General features: G+C 48.8%; 1 protein-coding gene across 1 annotated transcript in view; it reads right to left on the bottom strand.

Moving 5' to 3' along the window:
• Positions 1-12,377, bottom strand: part of pitpnc1a (phosphatidylinositol transfer protein cytoplasmic 1a) — a 151,801-nt gene extending 139,424 nt beyond the window's left edge. Inside the window, 1 exon segment of the mRNA XM_056280767.1 lies at positions 12,203-12,377. Within this exon segment, the coding sequence (XP_056136742.1) occupies positions 12,203-12,250 (48 nt within the window). The 5' untranslated portion in view covers positions 12,251-12,377.
• Positions 12,378-21,719: the final 9,342 nt, after the last annotated feature.

Raw genomic sequence — 21,719 nt, 5'->3', positions numbered from 1 at the left:
TGGTTGTGTTGTGTTCCCCGGCATGTAGGATGACATGGTTGTGTTGTGTTCCTCGGCATGTCAGATGACATGGTTGTGTTGTGTTCCTCGGCATGTCAGATGACATGGTTGTGTTGTGTTCCTCGGCATGTAGGATAACATGGTTGTGTTGTGTTCCTCAGCATGTCGGATGACATGGTTGTGTTGTGTTCCTCGGCATGTCAGATGACATGGTTGTGTTGTGTTCCTCAGCATGTCAGATGACATGGTTGTGTTGTGTTCCTCGGCATGTAGGATAACATGGTTGTGTTGTGTTCCTCAGCATGTCGGATGACATGGTTGTGTTGTGTTCCTCGGCATGTCAGATGACATGGTTGTGTTGTGTTCCTCGGCATGTCAGATGACATGGTTGTGTTGTGTTCCCCGGCATGTAGGATGACATGGTTGTGTTGTGTTCCTCGGCATGTCAGATGACATGGTTGTGTTGTGTTCCTCGGCATGTCAGATGACATGGTTGTGTTGTGTTCCTCGGCATGTCAGATGACATGGTTGTGTTGTGTTCCTCGGCATGTCAGATGACATGGTTGTGTTGCTCGGCATGTCAGATGACATGGTTGTGTTGTGTTCCTCGGCATGTAGGATGACAAGGTTGTGTTGTGTTCCTCGGCATGTCAAATGACATGGTTGTGTTGTGTTCCTCGGCATGTCGGATGACATGGTTGTGTTGTGTTCCTCGGCATGTCAGATGACATGGTTGTGTTGTGTTCCTCGGCATGTCAGATGACATGGTTGTGTTGTGTTCCTCGGCATGTCAGATGACATGGTTGTGTTGTGTTCCTCGGCATGTCGGATGACATGGTTGTGTTGTGTTCCTCGGCATGTCAGATGACATGGTTGTGTTGTGTTCCTCGGCATGTCAGATGACATGGTTGTGTTGTGTTCCTCGGCATGTCAGATGACATGGTTGTGTTGTGTTCCTCGGCATGTCGGATGACATGGTTGTGTTGTGTTCCTCAGCATGTAGGATGACATGGTTGTGTTGTGTTCCTCAGCATGTCAGATGACATGGTTGTGTTGTGTTCCTCAGCATGTAGGATGACATGGTTGTGTTGTGTTCCTCAGCATGTAGGATGACATGGTTGTGTTGTGTTCCTCGGCATGTCAGATGACATGGTTGTGTTGTGTTCCTCGGCATGTCAGATGACATGGTTGTGTTGTGTTCCTCGGCATGTCAGATGACATGGTTGTGTTGTGTTCCTCGGCATGTCGGATGACATGGTTGTGTTGTGTTCCTCAGCATGTAGGATGACATGGTTGTGTTGTGTTCCTCAGCATGTCAGATGACATGGTTGTGTTGTGTTCCTCGGCATGTAGGATAACATGGTTGTGTTGTGTTCCTCAGCATGTAGGATGACATGGTTGTGTTGTGTTCCTCGGCATGTAGGATGACATGGTTGTGTTGTGTTCCTCGGCATGTCAGATGACATGGTTGTGTTGTGTTCCTCGGCATGTCAGATGACATGGTTGTGTTGTGTTCCTCGGCATGTCAGATGACATGGTTGTGTTGTGTTCCTCAGCATGTAGGATGACATGGTTGTGTTGTGTTCCTCAGCATGTCAGATGACATGGTTGTGTTGTGTTCCTCGGCATGTAGGATAACATGGTTGTGTTGTGTTCCTCAGCATGTAGGATGACATGGTTGTGTTGTGTTCCTCGGCATGTAGGATGACAAGGTTGTGTTGTGTTCCTCGGCATGTAGGATAACATGGTTGTGTTGTGTTCCTCAGCATGTCGGATGACATGGTTGTGTTGTGTTCCTCAGCATGTAGGATGACATGGTTGTGTTGTGTTCCTCGGCATGTCAGATGACATGGTTGTGTTGTGTTCCTCGGCATGTCAGATGACATGGTTGTGTTGTGTTCCTCGGCATGTCAGATGACATGGTTGTGTTGTGTTCCTCGGCATGTCGGATGACATGGTTGTGTTGTGTTCCTCAGCATGTAGGATGACATGGTTGTGTTGTGTTCCTCAGCATGTCAGATGACATGGTTGTGTTGTGTTCCTCGGCATGTAGGATAACATGGTTGTGTTGTGTTCCTCAGCATGTAGGATGACATGGTTGTGTTGTGTTCCTCGGCATGTAGGATGACATGGTTGTGTTGTGTTCCTCGGCATGTCAGATGACATGGTTGTGTTGTGTTCCTCGGCATGTCAGATGACATGGTTGTGTTGTGTTCCTCGGCATGTCAGATGACATGGTTGTGTTGTGTTCCTCAGCATGTAGGATGACATGGTTGTGTTGTGTTCCTCAGCATGTCAGATGACATGGTTGTGTTGTGTTCCTCGGCATGTAGGATAACATGGTTGTGTTGTGTTCCTCAGCATGTAGGATGACATGGTTGTGTTGTGTTCCTCGGCATGTAGGATGACAAGGTTGTGTTGTGTTCCTCGGCATGTAGGATAACATGGTTGTGTTGTGTTCCTCAGCATGTAGGATGACATGGTTGTGTTGTGTTCCTCGGCATGTAGGATGACAAGGTTGTGTTGTGTTCCTCGGCATGTCAGATGACATGGTTGTGTTGTGTTCCTCGGCATGTCAGATGACATGGTTGTGTTGTGTTCCTCGGCATGTCAGATGACATGGTTGTGTTGTGTTCCTCAGCATGTAGGATGACATGGTTGTGTTGTGTTCCTCAGCATGTCAGATGACATGGTTGTGTTGTGTTCCTCGGCATGTCAGATGACATGGTTGTGTTGTGTTCCTCGGCATGTCAGATGACATGGTTGTGTTGTGTTCCTCAGCATGTCAGATGACATGGTTGTGTTGTGTTCCTCGGCATGTCAGATGACATGGTTGTGTTGTGTTCCTCAGCATGTAGGATGACATGGTTGTGTTGTGTTCCTCAGCATGTCAGATGACATGGTTGTGTTGTGTTCCTCGGCATGTAGGATGACAAGGTTGTGTTGTGTTCCTCGGCATGTCAGATGACATGGTTGTGTTGTGTTCCTCAGCATGTAGGATGACATGGTTGTGTTGTGTTCCTCGGCATGTCAGATGACATGGTTGTGTTGTGTTCCTCGGCATGTAGGATGACAAGGTTGTGTTGTGTTCCTCGGCATGTCAGATGACATGGTTGTGTTGTGTTCCTCGGCATGTAGGATGACATGGTTGTGTTGTGTTCCTCAGCATGTCGGATGACATGGTTGTGTTGTGTTCCTCGGCATGTCAGATGACAAGGTTGTGTTGTGTTCCTCGGCATGTAGGATGACAAGGTTGTGTTGTGTTCCTCAGCATGTCGGATGACATGGTTGTGTTGTGTTCCTCGGCATGTCAGATGACATGGTTGTGTTGTGTTCCTCAGCATGTCAGATGACATGGTTGTGTTGTGTTCCTCGGCATGTAGGATAACATGGTTGTGTTGTGTTCCTCAGCATGTCGGATGACATGGTTGTGTTGTGTTCCTCGGCATGTCAGATGACATGGTTGTGTTGTGTTCCTCGGCATGTCAGATGACATGGTTGTGTTGTGTTCCCCGGCATGTAGGATGACATGGTTGTGTTGTGTTGTGTTCCTCGGCATGTCAGATGACATGGTTGTGTTGTGTTCCTCGGCATGTCGGATGACATGGTTGTGTTGTGTTGTGTTGTGTTCCTCGGCATGTCGGATGACATGGCTGTGCTGAGTCACTCTGCTGTTGCAGTATAAATAATCACACTTAAAGAAAATGAATAAAAGCCCCTCCTCAATCTGCAGTGAGGTTACATAACGATGTTTTTCTTCTTCTGCTTCTTCGTCTTGGTTTCTGTGCTCGTGACTTGACCTTCTCCGCTGGCTGCCGTCTATGTCTGTCTGTAATCATGAGCAGGATTCTGAGCCAGTCCTCCGTGTTCGCCCCGCTCCACATCTGAGACAGTTTCCACCAGACAAGACGTGAATAATGGTCCTGAAGTCAGATGTGCTGAAGAGGCAGCAGCCGTCAGCCAGAGGTTGGACGAGGTCAACAGACTTCTGGAGAGAGAGAGGGAGAGACACAGAGAGAGAGGGAGAGACACAGAGAGAGAGAGAGAGAGAGAGAGAGAGAGAGAGAGAGAGAGAGAGAGAGAGAGAGAGAGAGAGAGAGAGAGAGAGAGAGAGAGAGAGAGAGAGAGACAGAGGCGAGGACAACCGAGATGAGGGACAGAGAAATGCAGAGTCTGATGAAGAGGCGGAGAGACCGCGAGAGCGAGGAAGCATCCGTCTGTGTCCTCCGTGACCGATCGGCTGGGCGTGGGAGCTGATAAATGATGACAATGAGAGAGAAAAGGAAGCAACGCGGCATCATTTACCCTCTGGCACTTGGAAAGGGCGAGTCTTCATTTCTTGGTTGAATGGTTGTGGTTAAAGGGACATTTCACCACTCCTCATGTGCACATCCAGGAAGTAGTGATGGTTTATATGATCTAATAAAACCCAAATTTCTTTGGTTTAAACTCAGATTTACAGAGAAAACAGTATCCTCTTGTTCAGAGACCCTCTCCCGCTGTTACATGTACCAGCATGCACTGCACGAGCACACAACCCTCTTGACAAACCGCTACCGCCGTAATGCCTCCGATACTCTCTGGTGTAGCCTCAGTTTGTCACTTCCCGAGCATGTGATGTCACTTGATGTGTTGTACTGGGACGACGCCAACCGAGCACGACTTACACTGTGGTCTCAGGACAGGATGTTGTGTTGCTGTAAAGCCCCTTGAGGCGCATTTGTAATTTGTGATACTGGGCTACACAAATAAAATGGACTTGACTTGTACATGGAGGAGGTTTGGTCAAGCAAATCACTATCATATATATATATATATATATATATATATATATACGTATATGATTGCATGGAGCTCTATTCGCTGAGCCTGGTGCTGTTTTTGAATGCAGTCTTCCTTTAAACTGTGATGGGAAATCCTGTCTAGCAGAATAACTGAATATAAGGCTGCATCCTGGTGGCGAAGTATTTGCAGCCAGGGAAAAAGCCCAACCGGCCCACTGGCCCACCAGCACCGCCGCCACCATCAGTCACACTGACTGTCTGAAGCGAGACACAAAAAATTTTAGCAAAAAATGTTTGTCTTAGAGGTTTAAAGGCCAGCTGCTCTGTTCTGTTTCAGATTTGGTTTTTTGGATTTTTTTTCTCCCTTTTTCTCCCCAGTTGTACTTGGCCAACTACCCCGCTCTTCCGAGCCGTCCGGGTCTCTGCTCCACCCCCTCTGCTGATCCGGGGAGGGCTGCAGACTACCACATGCCTCCTCCCATACATGTGGAGTCACCAGCCGCTTCTTTTCACCTGACAGTGAAGGGTAGCGCATGGGAGGATCACGCTATTCTCCCCAGTTCCCCCTCCCCCCTGAACAGGTGCCCCGACTGACCAGAGGAGGCGCTAGTGCAGCAACCAGGACAGATACCCACATCTGGCTTCCCACCTGCAGACACGGCCAATTGTGTCTGTAAGGACGCCCGACCAAACCGGAGGCAACACGGGGATTCGAACCAGTGATCCCCAGGTTGGTAGGCAACAGAATAGACCGCCACACTACCCGGACACCTGGTTGGCCTCTCTTTTAACATGACAACGGGCAATATGGAAAATACCATGACAATCACAGGGAATCTTCCATGTTCGGTATATATATGCATAAATACCATGTTTAAGAATCCGGCTGGGCTTCAACACTGTGAAGCATCTGGTGAAGTACAACATCAACCCAAACTAGTTGTCAAATAATGCTCCCACAAACATTTCAGACCTCACTTTGTGGGAAATTTTATTGAATGAATTTGCATTATCTTCAATGTACACAGCAAAATGATGTGTCGTGAGATGACAACGTCCACATTTAATCACGACACACCACCACCGCAGCAAAGAATCCGATATCGTCCTGAACTGGTCCCGACAGACACACGACAGGAAGCTGGACATGGAAAGAGACGGGTGTATCACTTACAAGGAACGGAAAACAAAAGGCAGTCGCCGATGATTAAGAAAAACGGGTTGAGTGACTCACGGACAAGCTGCAACAGTCGGCGTCTAATAGGCGTGATCGCCCAAATATCGTCCACTGTAAGAACAACATCTGCCGTTGTGTTGCTGTGATGACACAACACTGTCACAGGCCCAACAGCAGACACCCGTCTCTTCCCAGGGACAACACTCACAGAGAGACAAGACGTGACCTTGCGTGTCCCCCATGACTACAATTCCAACCATGCACAACCACACACACACACACACACACACACACACACACACACACACACACACACACACACACACACATGCCTGCACACCATCCCCTGCAGTACACACATGCATAAATAAGCCTGTGTGCACAAACTGGTAACCTGAAGAGCTTAGGGGAAAAAAACCTTCCAGCGTCCCCTCGTCACCACAACTTCTCCCCCTCGCCTCTCTAGTCCCTCTACTTTCCTTCACAACCCCCCCTCCCCCTCCCCCTCCCCAGACCCGTACTTACTTACTGGAGGCCAGGGACGACACCCAGCTCCATGTGCACAGTCATGCACGTTAGCATCAGCGGTCGTCCACATACGAGCGAGCCGCTTCGCAACACAAGTCTGTTTTTCCTGCCGTAACACTGCTAATACTGATCGTTTTATATGACATTTGATACAATTCAACACATTTATGTATTCCATCCATCCATTATCCCAACCGAGTCACCTGACCTACATGTCTCTGGACTGTGGGAGGGAACCGGAGCCCCCGGAGGAAACCCACACAGACACGGGGAGGACATGTAACCTCCACCCAGAGGACGACCCGGGACCACCCCCAAGGTTGGACTACCCCGGGGCTCGAACCCAGGACCTTCTTGCTGTGAGGCGACCGTGCTAACCACTGTGCCGCATACTTATATATTTTCATAAAAACATCTAAATAATTTGGATCGTTCTATAATTTTAATACCTTTTCAGGAATATCCTCACGGACCCGCCTGACAGACCTGAAGTGTTACCCTAATGCAGACAACCTGCCCTCCTCCATGCAGTTCACTCACGAAGGGACCAAGGTTTAAAACTTTAATGCAAATAGCCTCTTTTTCCCCCTCTATGGTGATCTACTACAGTCCCTCTGGGACACCCACCCACAACCAACAGCGGTTTCAAAAGAATCTCCTCCACCCCCACTGATTTTTTGTTATTTTGTGCTGCTGTGTTGCAAAGTGAAATTAAAAAATTACTCAAACTGTATTTTTATTTACTCCAACAGATGACGCTCGGCCTCTTTGGGAGAGTGAGAAGCCATGGGGCAAAACCTGAGACCTTCCAGAAGACCACAACGACTCGAGCCGAGCTCTTCGGCCCGAAGCAAAGCATTACGTTTCGGTTAATCCAACACAGCCTGGCGCCTGGGGAACGCCGTCCCTACATTCAGGCACGGCGACGCACGCGGTAACCTTCAAGCAACAGCGACTGCAAAGCTCATTGCCACTGGGGCCGATGTGGGTGGAGGACAATACAGGCAAATCCTTGAGGGTGGAGGGTGAAGCCTCATGCTCCAGCAGGACCATGGCCCTAAGCACACAGTAAAAACGTCTAAGACGATGACGGATTTCTAGAATAGCTCGTGCAGCCAGCCACCATTTAAAAACCTGCGGTGCGGGCGCCCCGGTGGCCGAACGGTTACGGCACGAGCCACATAACCGCAACATGCCTGGCTCCACTCCAGCCAGGGACCTTCGTCTAATGTCCTACCACCTCTCTCTGCCCTTGTTTCCCGTCCTTCGCTTCGCTGTCCGCTATAAAATATGCAAAAAATGCCAAGGAAAAGGAAGAAACACCTGCAGTATGACCCGATATCTGCTATCCACTGACGCTGTCCGTCTCATGTGGCAGGGCTGGAGCAAATGTGCCCATGCTTCAGAGCGAACTGCTCATGCTCATACAGACCTACTTGGGGAGAGTAACTGCTGCCAGAAGTCTGTCTGCAAAGTAGTGACTGTAGGGGGTGTTTCTGCACACAAGGCCAGTCTTTCATTTTTGATAAACACACGCTCTCGAAGGAAAATATTGTGCTTCTTAAAAAGAGTCGAATAATGTTAGAGAAACACATTTCAACGCATGAAGAATCAGCGTCGTAGGAGGAATAGGGGGTGACGTGCCACCACTAGCGCCGCATCACCGAGCAACGGAGGTGAACGAGTACACGGGAGATTTAGAAGTACCCAATTATTTACCTGGCAGACAGCAAACTGCTGCAACTCAGCCGATCAAATGCCTTCATATTACCTTTTTTATTATTTTTTAACTGAAAGGGATTTCTCCTTCAGCCTTCACTGAGTAAATACTCCGCCACAAGACCTCATACCTCCTGTGAAGGACTCCGATGAGGAGGTGCTACTGTAATTTCAACAGAACTCTTCAGTATTTTCAAGCAGCCTCAGGCCGAGAAACCCATTAAAAAAAGAAAAAGACGCTCATTCACAACGACAACAGTCCTACCGATGACCTGGCTGATAATTGAGAAAAGTCGCCGTCACACTTCCTGCTATGAATGACAGGACAGCTGCACAGTTATCTTCATCCGTTTACAGACGGAGCCGTTAGACAACGGCAAACATAAATAAATGCACTGAACTGCCCACGTTGAGAAAACGGCCCTCTCGGGAATTCAATAAGAGCAGGCATTTACATGAAAGACCACCGAATGGATTTGGCACCCCTGGGTCAAGCTGGTCATGCTTCTGCATAAGGATGAGCATTGTGCTGCGGTCATGTGCATCCCGTAGCGCCGTGCAAATTAAATGCAAACTCAATGCATTTATTCACGCGCGTGAGCAAACAAGGGGGGGGGGGGGTTAGCAATACACAGGAAATGATGCAACGGCCAATTCAAGGGCGGGGGGGGGGGGGCCCACAAAACATTTACAGAAATGGCTCTAATGGAGGGGTAAGTGTGTAGGCCAAGCATGTTAACACACAGTGAAGGCAATGTGTCCAAAAGGTTAGTGAGGAGAAGGTCCGAACGGAGACAGAACCGGTGCACCTACCAGGTGTTGACCGCCGCAGCCATAACAACGCTCCTTTTGTGTGTGTGTGTGTGTGTGTGTGTGTGTGTGTGTGTGTGTGTATATATAAAATCCAGTGAGTCGAGTATAGTCAGTACAAGCCTGTTTCATGCCATTGCTGGATATATATTAGCAGATGGGTGATTTGACGATATATATATATATATATATATATATATATATATATATATATATATATATGTATGCATATATATACACACACACACACACACACACATATATACACACACACACACACACACACACACACACATACATATATATCGCTTTTTTTCCGGAAACCATCAATTGTCTAGATAAAAGTGCTCAACAAATGAGGAGTGGAACATTAAAGATAGTTTTCCTTATTCGGTATGTAACCAAGTATGTATTTGTCCCTCTTTCAATAGAAATCAATGACGATGAGACCACTTTTAAATGGCACTGTAACAAGAAATGTATCCCAAGGTCTGGTAGTAGTGTGCTACTGAGTCCCAATAACTAACTAATGCACTGGAATGTATCCCCCCTCAGATAAACGTCAACCCTTTGTTTTAAGCATCTTCATCTCTCTCTCTCTCTCTCTCTCTCTCTCTCTCTCTCTCTCTCTCTCTCTCTCTCTCTCTCTATATGTGTGTGTGTGTGTGTATATGTATATATATATATGTGTGTGTGTGTGTGTGTGTGTATGTATATGTACATATATATGTATGTATATATATATAAAACCCAGTTAGTCAAGTAAGTTCTTCATGAGACAGTGCAAGCCTGTTTCCTGCCATAAGCCAGACTGTCTCATGAAGAACTTACTTGACTAACTGGGTTTTATATATATATATATATATATATATATATACTACCGTTCAAAAGTTTGGGATCACATTGAAATGTCCATATTTTTGAAGGAAAAGCACTATACTGTTCAATGAAGATAACTTTAAACTAGTCTTAACTTTAAAGAAATACACTCTATACATTGCTAATGTGGTAAATGACTATTCTAGCTGCAAATGTCTGGTTTTTGGTGCAATATCTACATAGGTGTATAGAGGCCCATTTCAAGCAACTATCACTCCAGTGTTCTAATGGTACAATGTGTTTGCTCATTGGCTCAGAAGGCTAATTGATGATTAGAAAACCCTTGTGCAATCATGTTCACACATCTGAAAACAGTTTAGCTCGTTACAGAAGCTACAAAACTGACCTTCCTTTGAGCAGATTGAGTTTCTGGAGCATCACATTTGTGGGGTCAATTAAACGCTCAAAATGGCCAGAAAAAGAGAACTTTCATCTGAAACTCGACAGTCTATTCTTGTTCTTAGAAATGAAGGCTATTCCATGCGAGAAATTGCTAAGAAATTGAAGATTTCCTACACCGGTGTGTACTACTCCCTTCAGAGGACAGCACAAACAGGCTCTAACCAGAGTAGAAAAAGAAGTGGGAGGCCGCGTTGCACAACTGAGCAAGAAGATAAGTACATTAGAGTCTCTAGTTTGAGAAACAGACGCCTCACAGGTCCCCAACTGGCATCTTCATTAAATAGTACCCGCAAAACACCAGTGTCAACATCTACAGTGAAGAGGCGGCTGCGGGATTCTGGGCTTCAGGGCAGAGTGGCAAAGAAAAAGCCATATCTGAGACTGACCAATAAAAGAAAAAGATTAAGATGGGCAAAAGAACACAGACATTGGACAGAGGAAGACTGGAAAAAAGTGTTGTGGACGGATGAATCCAAGTTTGAGGTGTTTTGATCACAAAGAAGAACGTTTGTGAGACGCAGAACAAATGAAAAGATGCTGGAAGAATGCCTGACGCCATCTGTTAAGCATGGTGGAGGTAATGTGATGGTCTGGGGTTGCTTTGGTGCTGGTAAGGTGGGAGATTTGTACAGGGTAAAAGGGATTCTGAATAAGGAAGGCTATCACTCCATTTTGCAACGCCATGCCATACCCAGTGGACAGCGCTTGATTGGAGCCAATTTCATCCTACAACAGGACAATGACCCTAAACACACCTCCAAATTGTGCAAGAACTATTTAGAGCAGAAGCAGGCAGCTGGTATTCTATCGGTAATGGAGTGGCCAGCGCAGTCACCAGATCTGAACCCCATTGAGCTGTTGTGGGAGCAGCTTGACCGTATGGTACGCAAGAAGTGCCCATCCAACCAATCCAACTTGTGGGAGCTGCTTCTGGAAGTGTGGGAAGCAATTTCTCCAGATTACCTCAACAAATTAACAGCTAGAATGCCAAAGGTCTGCAATGCTGTAATTGCTGCAAATGGAGGATTCTTTGACGAAAGCAAAGTTTGATGTGAAAAAAATCTTATTTCAAATACAAATCATTATTTCTAACCTTGTCAATGTCTTGACTCTATTTTCTATTCATTTCACAACATATGGTGGTGAATAAGTGTGACTTTTCATGGAAAACACAAAATTGTTTGGGTGATCCCAAACTTTTGAACGGTAGTGTATATATATATATATGTATGTATGTATGTGTGTGTGTGTGTGTGTGTATATACATAAAACCCAGTTAGTCAAGTAAGTTCTTCATGAGACAGTGCAAGCTGTTTCCTGCCATAAGCCGGACTGTCTCATGAAGAACTTACTTGACTAATTGGGTTTTATATACATATATATGTGTGTGTGTGTGTGTGTGTATATGTATGTATATATATATATATAAAACCCAGTTAGTCTAGTAAGTTCTTCATGAGACAGTACAAGGTGTTTCCTGCCATAAGCCGGACTGTCTCATGAAGAATTTACTTGACTGGATTATTTTGCTCATTTGTGGAGGTCTTTCCCTGCCGCTGAGAGTTTCTTTTAACAAAGTTGTGTGTGTGTGTGTGTGTGTGTGTGTGTGTGTGTGTGTGTGTGTGTGTGAGGGGGGGGGGGGTCTCGGTTTCACAAGCTCATGACGAAGTGGTCTCGCAAAGCGGGCGAGTGAGCGCATTTACCCGGGTCTCTCTCACCTCACCCCCCCCCCCCCCGCAGCAGCAGCAACGGCGGGTTGAGTGAAAAGACATAAAGATGGACAGGTCCCATACATGTGGCGGAAGAGGCGTCAGAGAAGAGGAAGAAGAAGAAGAAGAGGAAGAAGAAGAGGAAGAAGAAGAGGAAGAGGAAGAAGAGGTGAAGGAAGGTGTGAGAAGCGTACCTCTTCCACCGTGAGGGGCATGCATATCCTGTACTCCTTCAGCAGCATTTCCTCCCGCAGGGCGTCCGTCTCGCCGAGGCTCCACAGCGCAGCAAAACCTTCACAGCAACGGCAGCGAGCCTCCTCAACACGCGCTCCGCAGCGAGCCTCCTTCTGAGCACACACTCCGCAGCGAGCCTCCTTCTGAGCACACACTCCGCAGCGAGCCTCCTTCTCAACACGCTCCGCAGCGAGCCTCCTTCTCAACACGCTCCGCAGCGAGCCTCCTTCCGAGCACACACTCCGCAGCGAGCCTCCTTCTGAGCACGCACTCCGCGGCGAGCCTCCTTCTCAACACGCTCCGCAGCGAGCCTCCTTCTCAACACGCACTCCGCAGCGAGCCTCCTTCTCAACACGCTCCGCAGCGAGCCTCCTTCCGAGCACACACTCCGCAGCGAGCCTCCTTCTGAGCACGCTCCGCAGCGAGCCTCCTTCTCAACACACACTCCGCAGCGAGCCTCCTTCTCAGCACACACTCCGCAGCGAGCCTCCTTCTCAACACGCTCCGCAGCGAGCCTCCTTCTCAGCACGCGCTCCGCGGCGCCGCACGGCTCATCGCAGACGGGCCGCAGTCCGGTGAATTCCTGCTCCACGAAACCGCCAAACAAAAGCCAAAGTGGGAGGTGGTCCCCGGCGGCCCCACGGTCCTCCCTACGAGCCCGGCTCAGGTCCCGTTTTCACCAGCGGACTGTCACAAGCGCTCCTCCACAGCCAGAAAATCAGAAAAAAGAGGAAATATCACCAGAAGAAGAAAATAGGCGGAGATATCCCCAGAAGAAGAAAAAGCAAAGCTCCCTTTTACTCGGGGAAAGCGGAGAGAAATGCCTCCTGCTCCTCCTCTTCCTCCTCTTCCTCGGCTGTGGAAACGCTTCAGGATGTGGAGCGCGCTGCGTCTCCCCGGAGGAGGTTCAACTGCTGCGGCCGCGGGAAACTGGCAGACATGCGCCGAACCGCGGGGACAGGAAGCGACCGGCTCCCCACAGTCCGCCGTTGTACTCTCTCTCTCTCTCTCTCTCTCTCTCTCTCTCCCCTCTCTCGCTCTCCCCCTCTCGCTCTCTCTCTCCCCTCTCTCGCTCTCCCCCTCTCGCTCTCTCTCTCCCCTCTCTCGCCCTCTCTCGCTCTCTCCCCTCTCTCTCTCTCTCTCTCTCCCCTCTCTCGCTCCCCTCCCCCCCTCTCTCCCTCTCACCTCTCTCGCTCTCCCCCCCTCTCTCTCCCCTCTCTCGCTCTCCCCCCCCTCTCTCTCCCCTCTCTCTCTCTCTCTCTCCCCTCTCCCCTCTCTCTCTCCCTTCTCCCTCTCTCTCTCTCCTCTCTCTCCCTCTCTCTCCCCTCTCTCTCCCCCCTCTCTCTCTCCCTTCTCTCTCTCTCCCCCTCTCCCTCCCCTCTCTCTCTCTCCCCCTCTCCCTCCCCTCTCTCTCTCTCCCTTCTCTCTCTCTCTCTCCCCTCTCTCTCTCTCCCTCCCCTCTCTCTCTCTCCCTTCTCTCTCTCTCCCCCTCTCCCTCCCCTCTCTCTCTCTCCCTCTCGCTCCCCTCTCTATCTCTCTCCCCCTCTCTGTCCCCCCTCTCATTTAAAGTTATATTCAACCACGTGCCACAGACAGCCATGTATACAGGTCTTCCTCTCTACCAGTCACCGCCCCGAGCTGCTGTCAGTAGCCCTCCCATGTCCGTAGAAGAAGTTGTGCTGATTAATGAGTATCACTGTGATTAATGAGTATCAGCGTGCTGATTGGTGGAGAGGAAAACCTGCACGCGCATGGCTCTCTCGCCCCGTTTACACTTGGTTTTAAAATGCGTTTTTTTGCGACCGGATCACAAACCACCACCAAACCGTTTTGTGAACCGGTTCCTCAGACCACTTGCCGAGGTGGTCTGGGACGCATTTCACCACATGGCTTTCGTAGCGTACATTGCACGTGGCCACTCATACCCACATCCGACCTGCCGCCTGCAGACACGGCTCTGTAGGGACGCCCGACCAAGCCGCAGGTAACACGGGGATTCGAACCGGTGAACCCCGTGTCGGTAGGCAACGGAATAGACCGCTACGCTAGCCGGATTCCAGTGTAAACGCTGATGCGTCCTGATGCGTCCCCGGCAATGACGTAACAGGAACCTACGTCATCGGTGCAGGATGTGGTGGTTGTGTCGGTAACAGCGCGCCAACCTTGTGAACGGCGGGGCGAGAGGAGAGAGTGCGTGGTGGGGTGCAGGTGACCCGAGACGCCTGGACCTCCATGTGGGCCAGAAGACTCGGTCCTGCCAGTCTCACCAGCTGGACCAGTCCGTAGCAGCTCTGTTGATTAATCCTCATGCTCTCTTCACTAATTAGCAACCGGTCATATTGACCCAAGCCCCCTTTGGGATTTATGGCGACACAACTGTAATATGTGTCTAAAACTACCCAGTGTGTCTCATCCTTACCTGACTTACTAACATTAACTGATAGTAACACCGTCCGTCATTTCCAGCGGCTCATTTGGACCCCAACAGCACCAGGTTAACGAGTGTCAGCTCGGAGCGATGATGGCTGGAGAGGGAAACCACCTGCGTGCGCGTGGCTCTGTGTGGCTACGTTCACATTAGAAGGTTTATAATTCAATTACGATTTTAACAATAATAATTTCTTGGCTCAGATTTGAGTTATTGAGAATTGCTCCGTCGTTCACTCATTCACTATTCCCTACATATGAAACACTCGGTCACGGGTGGGCAACAGGCTCCAGAGAAGGCCAGTGTGGGTCCAGAGAAGGCCAGTGTGGGTCCAGAGAAGGCCAGTGTGTGTCCAGAGAAGGCCAGTGTGTGTCCAGAGAAGGCCAGTGTGGGTCCAGAGAAGGCCAGTGTGGGTCCAGAGAAGGCCAGTGTGTGTCCAGAGAAGGCCAGTGTGGGTCCAGAGAAGGCCAGTGTGCGTCCAGAGAAGGCCAGTGTGGGTCCAGAGAAGGCCAGTGTGTGTCCAGAGAAGGCCAGTGTGGGTCCAGAGAAGGCCAGTGTGGGTCCAGAGAAGGCCAGTGTGGGTCCAGTGAAGGCCAGTGTGGGTCCAGAGAAGGCCAGTGTGGGTCCAGAGAAGGCCAGTGTGGGTCCAGAGAAGGCCAGTGTGGGTCCAGTGAAGGCCATTGTGGGTCCAGAGAAGGCCAGTGTGGGTCCAGAGAAGGCCAGTGTGGGTCCAGTGAAGGCCAGTGTGGGTCCAGAGAAGGCCAGTGTGGGTCCAGAGAAGGCCAGTGTGGGTCCAGAGAAGGCCAGTGTGGGTCCAGAGAAGGCCAGTGTGGGTCCAGTGAAGGCCAGTGTGGGTCCTGTGAAGGCCAGTGTGTGTCCAGAGAAGGCCAGTGTGTGTCCAGAGAAGGCCAGTGTGCGTCCAGAGAAGGCCAGTGTGGGTCCAGAGAAGGCCAGTGTGGGTCCAGAGAAGGCCAGTGTGGGTCCAGAGAAGGCCAGTGTGTGTCCAGAGAAGGCCAGTGTGGGTCCAGAGAAGGCCAGTGTGCGTCCAGAGAAGGCCAGTGTGGGTCCAGAGAAGGCCAGTGTGGGTCCAGAGAAGGCCAGTGTGGGTCCAGTGAAGGCCAGTGTGGGTCCAGAGAAGGCCAGTGTGGGTCCAGTGAAGGCCAGTGTGGGTCCTGTGAAGGCCAGTGTGGGTCCAGAGAAGGCCAGTGTGTGTCCAGAGAAGGCCAGTGTGGGTCCAGTGAAGGCCAGTGTGGGTCCAGAGAAGGCCAGTGTGGGTCCAGTGAAGGCCAGTGTGTGTCCAGAGAAGGCCAGTGTGTGTCCAGAGAAGGCCAGTGTGCGTCCAGAGAAGGCCAGTGTGGGTCCAAAGAAGGCCAGTGTGGGTCCAGAGAAGGCCAGTGTGGGTCCAGTGAAGGCCAGTGTGTGTCCAGTGAAGGCCAGTGTGGGTCCAGAGAAGGCCAGTGTGGGTCCAGAGAAGGCCAGTGTGGGTCCAGAGAAGGCCAGTGTGGGTCCAGAGAAGGCCAGTGTGTGTCCAGAGAAGGCCAGTGTGGGTCCAGAGAAGGCCAGTGTGCGTCCAGAGAAGGCCAGTGTGGGTCCAGAGAAGGCCAGTGTGGGTCCAGAGAAGGCCAGTGTGGGTCCAGAGAAGGCCAGTGTGGGTCCAGTGAAGGCCAGTGTGGGTCCAGAGAAGGCCAGTGTGTGTCCAGAGAAGGCCAGTGTGGGTCCAGTGAAGGCCAGTGTGGGTCCAGAGAAGGCCAGTGTGTGTCCAGAGAAGGCCAGTGTGGGTTCAGGCTTTTGTTTCGACCGAGTTGCCCCATCGTTGGCATACATACACTCTACTTGTTGATTAGTAAAACCAGGTGTGTAACTAATTGCTTGGTCAGAACAGCTTGCAGCCACACCGGTCCTTCCTGGATCATATTTCCCACCCCTGTGTATGAGGCAACCATGTGCCACCCAACCGATCGATCAGCTGAGGTACTCCTTGGATGGATGGAAAACCACGGGACTGTGTTGCCCTGAGTTTTTTAAACGAGCTGTTGTTGACACGTTGGTCTGTAAAAACAATACTCGAGTACCAATCTGAGAGTTCTCGCTGCAGTTGCATTGCCATGGGGGGATATGTATCTGGTCTAGGACCTCGTGGCTTATGAAAGTGGCCCAACTCTCATTTGAAAATGTCAGATGTTTGTCTTCATTCTGCTCAGAAAAACAAATCAAATCTGTGTTGCATTTACATTAAAAGAATGGATTAGGATGAACGTGGCCAATATGGTTAGGGTAACCGGGGTTACAGTTAGGAGTTAAGAGGGTTGGCGTTGAGGGGTTAGGGTTAGGCTAACCCTAATCCTAACCCCTGACCCGTTGACCCAAATGGGCGTCAGAAGGGGAGTCAGATTCTGCAGGGGAGTCTGAAATTGCTACAACACCCACACTGATTTCCATCAGGTGGGGTCCAGATTTGGGTAATCGCTCTTCTTTCTTATAATGCTGCTGCTTAACCGTGAAATAAATGTCCATTTGGCTAACCCTTAAGTGTGTCTGAAACCTGGAAATAAGCAGCGGTGAGGTGGTCGTTGGGGAAGTGGACATACTGTGACCTAGATGGGTAGATCACTAAGGAGAATGTGGGTATACTCTCCTATTTAATTCAATGGCTTTATGACTGATAGGTGAGTATCCTGTAGACTGACAGAAAAAGAGAAGAAGAAGAAATTAGTCACAAACGTCACCCATTGGTAACAACGATGCTACTCTGCCATTCTTAATACAGCTGCACGGTATTGGGTAACAGAATGAGTGACATAAATATAACACTTATCCCAGACAGCAAAATTGCTGTGGCCCGGACCTGTCCCACACCCGACACTTCATCCGGCCCACATACCGTGTGGAATGACGGCACCTGGGCAGTCCGCTCCTGGGCCAGAACCAAGCCATAGCAATGCCACATGTGCCACATATTTGCTAAAGGTGGCCCATATTTTTTTTGTGATATTTGGGCCACATTCACCATTTACCACACGGGGCACTTCAGGGTCACATCCAGATCACATGTTGCCCAGAGCACCGCATCTTTGCCAGAAAAAGGCCCACATGTGATTTGGCATATTTGAGCCATATTTGCTATTATACATGTGGGCCACTTCAGGCTCACATCCATTTTGTCAGGGCCAGAAGAAGGCCATCAGTGCCGCATCACTGCCTGAAATGGCCCACATCGGGATGCTGTCTGGGATGGCTTTTTGACTGATAGGTGATTATCCTGTAGACTGACAGAAAAAGAGAAGAAGAAGAAATTAGTCACAAACGTCACCCGTTGGTAAAAACAATGCTACCTGCCATTCTTAATACAGCTGCACGGTACTGGGTAACAGAAAGAAGGACATAAACGCAGCACTTATCCTCTTTTAATGGCCTCATCGTTGGCAACAGGTCGGTTGTGAGGGTTTTTCACGGTTAAAGCTGAGGTACTTGGTTGGTTTTACAGTATGCATGCAGGAGGTATGCATGTTGTTGAGTTTTGTTGAGCATCTGCGTGTGCGCCCCTGGAGTTGTTCTTATTTTACACTCGGCCCTCTGCTAAGCGCAGGCCTGTCATGTTACATTTTAGGCCTCAAAGGTTCAAGCTGAGCCTACACGGGGATAAACGGTTGTAAGTTTAAGGCTTTAGGGGCTTTGGGGGCTGTCTGCTCAGGAAAAGCAATGACCTACATTCGTTTTATTTATGGGGGGCACTGAACTGCTCGAAACGCCTCCTGTGTTATGAAGATGATGAGGTGACATCTAGTGGCGGACTGTTGTCATCGCATGCTGTGACTACTCGTCACATCTGTATTGTCGTCATCTTCATCGTGTTCAGTCTCCTCTTTCTCCACATCACCACAAAACACCGAGGACACTCATCAGAGTCACCTGCATGCATCCAAAATGAGACACATTTGAATACAAACATCTCCCAAATCAAATCAAAGTTTCATCATCATCATCATCATCATCATCCCTCTCTAAATGTCTTGTTTGGAGTGTAACATGAGCAGGAGCTGGTCGTACTTGTACCACTGTTAAAACACCCACGTTAAACTGTCTCGTATCATCATAACATGCTTGATTTTATTTCTTCCACTGAATCTATTTCCAACTTTATTTCGAATTTCTTTGGCCATGTTTTGTTTATTCATATTTTCTTATAGATGACTAAACAAGAAGTTGTGATTCACATGATCAATACACAATCAATTCCTGTCTTCAGCCAGGACACCAGGCCCTTAAGATGAAGGTCGATAGAAATGTTGAAGTATGAATCTTAACTGATTCCGTTTTATATTCCTCCTTTTTATTTTTTGTTTCGCTCCCTTCTTCTGCTCTTGTTGTTCCTTTCTCTCTCAATCTTGTCATGGCATCATGTCCATGTCAGAAAGAGCAGCATCTACTGTCTCAGGATAATGAAAAATAAATCCCCTGGCTTTTTTTTTCAACCAAGTAATTGGATGAGTAGTTTTACAATTTCTAAATCACAAACTTTTTTCTTCTTACAACAATTACTACTACCACTACTACCACTACTACTACTACTATTACTACTACCACTACTACCACTACTACCACTACTACTACTACTATTACTACTACCACTACTACCACTACTACTACTACTATTACTACTACCACTACTACCACTACTACTACTACTATTACTACTACCACTACTACCACTACTACCACTACTATTACTACTACCACTACTACCACTACTACTACTACTATTACTACTACCACTACTACCACTACTACTACTACTATTACTACTACTTTCGGCTGCTCCCGTTAGGGGGCGCCACAGCGGATCATCCGTTTCCATCTCTTCCTGTCTTCTGCATGTTCCTCTGTCACACCAGCCACCCGCATGTCCTCCCTCACCACCTCCATAAACCTCCTCTTTGGCCTTCCTCTTCTCCTCTTCCCTGGCAGCTCCATATTCAGCATCCTTCTCCCAGTATACCCAGCATCTCTCCTCCACACATGTCCACACCATCTCAATCTTGTCTCTCTTGCTTTGTCTCCAAACCGTCCAACCTGAGCTGTCCCTCTAATATACTCCTTCCTAATCCTGTCCTTCTTCATCACTCCCTGTGAAAATCTTATCATCTTCATCTCTGCCACCTCCAGCTCCTCCTCCTGTCTTTTCATCAGTACCACTGTCTCCAAACCATACAACATAGCTGGTCTCACCACCATCTTGTAAACCTTCCCTTTAACTCTTGCTGGTACCCTTCTGTCACACATCCCTCCTGACACTCTTCTCCACCCACTCCACCCTGCCTGCACTCTCTTCTTCACCTCTCTCCTGCACTCCCCGTTACTTTGGAGAGTTGACCCCAAGTATTTAAACTCATATGCCTTCGTCACCTCCACTCCTTGCATCCTCACCATTCCACTGTCCTCCCTCTCATTACACATAGGTATTCCGTCTTGCTCCTACTGACTTTCATTCCTTTTCTCTCCAGTGCATACCTCCACCTCTCCAGGCTCTCCTCCACCTGCTCCCTACTCTCACTACAGATCACAATGTCATCTGCAAACATCATCGTCCATGGAGACTCCTGCCTGATCTTGTCCGTCAACCTGTCCATCACCATTGCAAGCAAGAAAGGGCTCAGAACCGATCCTTGATGTAATCCCACCTCCACCTTGAACCCATCTGTCATTCCAACCACACACCTCACCATTGTCACACTTCCCTCATACATATCCTGCACCACTCCTACATACTTCTCTGCAACTCCCGACTTCCTCATACAATACCACACCTCCTCTCTCGGTACCCTGTCATATGCTTTCTCTAAATCTACAAAGACACAATGTAACTCCTTCTGGCCTTCTCTATACTTCTCCATCAACATTCTCAAAGCAAACATCGCATCTGTGGTGCTCTTTCGTGGCATGAAACCATACTGCTGCTGCTGATCATCACCTCTCCTCCTCTTAACCTAGCTTCTATTACTCTTTCCCATATCTTCATGCTGCTGCTGATCATCACCTCTCCTCCTCTTAACCTAGCTTCTATTACTCTTTCCCAAATCTTCATGCTGTGGCTGATCAACTTTATACCTCTGTAGTTGTTACAGTTCTGCACATCGCCCTTGTTCTTGAAAATCGGTACCAGTATGCTTCTTCTCCACTCCTCAGGCATCCTCTCACTTTCCAGGATTGTGTTAAACAATCTAGTTAAAAACTCCACTGCCATCTCTCCTAAACACCTCCACGCCTCCACAGGTATGTCATCAGGACCAACTGCCTTTCCACTCTTCATCCTCTTCATAGCTGCCCTCACTTCCTCCTTGCTAATCCGCTGAACTTCCTGATTCACTATCCCCACATCATCCAACCTTCTCTCTCTCTCATTTTCTTCATTCATCAGCCCCCCAATGTACTCCTTCCACCTTCTTAGTACACTCTCCTCGCTTGTCAGCACATTTCCATCTCTATCCTTGATTGCCCTAACTTGCTGCACATCCTTTGCAGCTTGGTCCCTCTGTCTAGCCAATCGGTACAAGTCCTTTTCTCCTTCCTTAGTGTCTAACCTGTCATACAACTCACCATACACCTTTTTCTTTGCCTTTGCCACCTCTCTCTTTGCTTTACGCTGCATCTCCTTGTACTCCTGTCTACTTTCTTCATCTCTCTTACTATCCCACTTCTTCTTTGCCAACCTTTTCCTCTGTATACTTTGCTGTACTTCCTCATTCCACCACCAAGTCTCCTTGTCTTCCTTCCTCTGTCCTGATGACACACCAAGTACCTTCCTAGCTGTCTCCCTCACTATTTCTGCAGTGGTTTTCCAGCCATCTGGCAACTCTTCACTACCACCCAGTGCCTGTCTTAACTCCTGCCTGAACTCCACACAACAGTCTTCCTTCTTCAACTTCCACCATTTGATCTTCGGCTGTGACTTCACTCGCTTCCTCTTCTTGGTCTCCAAAGTCATCTTACAGACCACCATCCGATGCTGCCTAGCTATGTTCTCCCCTGTCACCACCTTGCAGTCTCCAATC

The sequence above is a fragment of the Lampris incognitus genome, chromosome 5, assembly GCF_029633865.1.
Source record: "Lampris incognitus isolate fLamInc1 chromosome 5, fLamInc1.hap2, whole genome shotgun sequence".
Lineage (NCBI taxonomy): Eukaryota > Metazoa > Chordata > Actinopteri > Lampriformes > Lampridae > Lampris > Lampris incognitus.
Note: the sequence above shows the minus strand (reverse complement) of the source record. Positions and strands in the feature narration are given on the sequence as shown.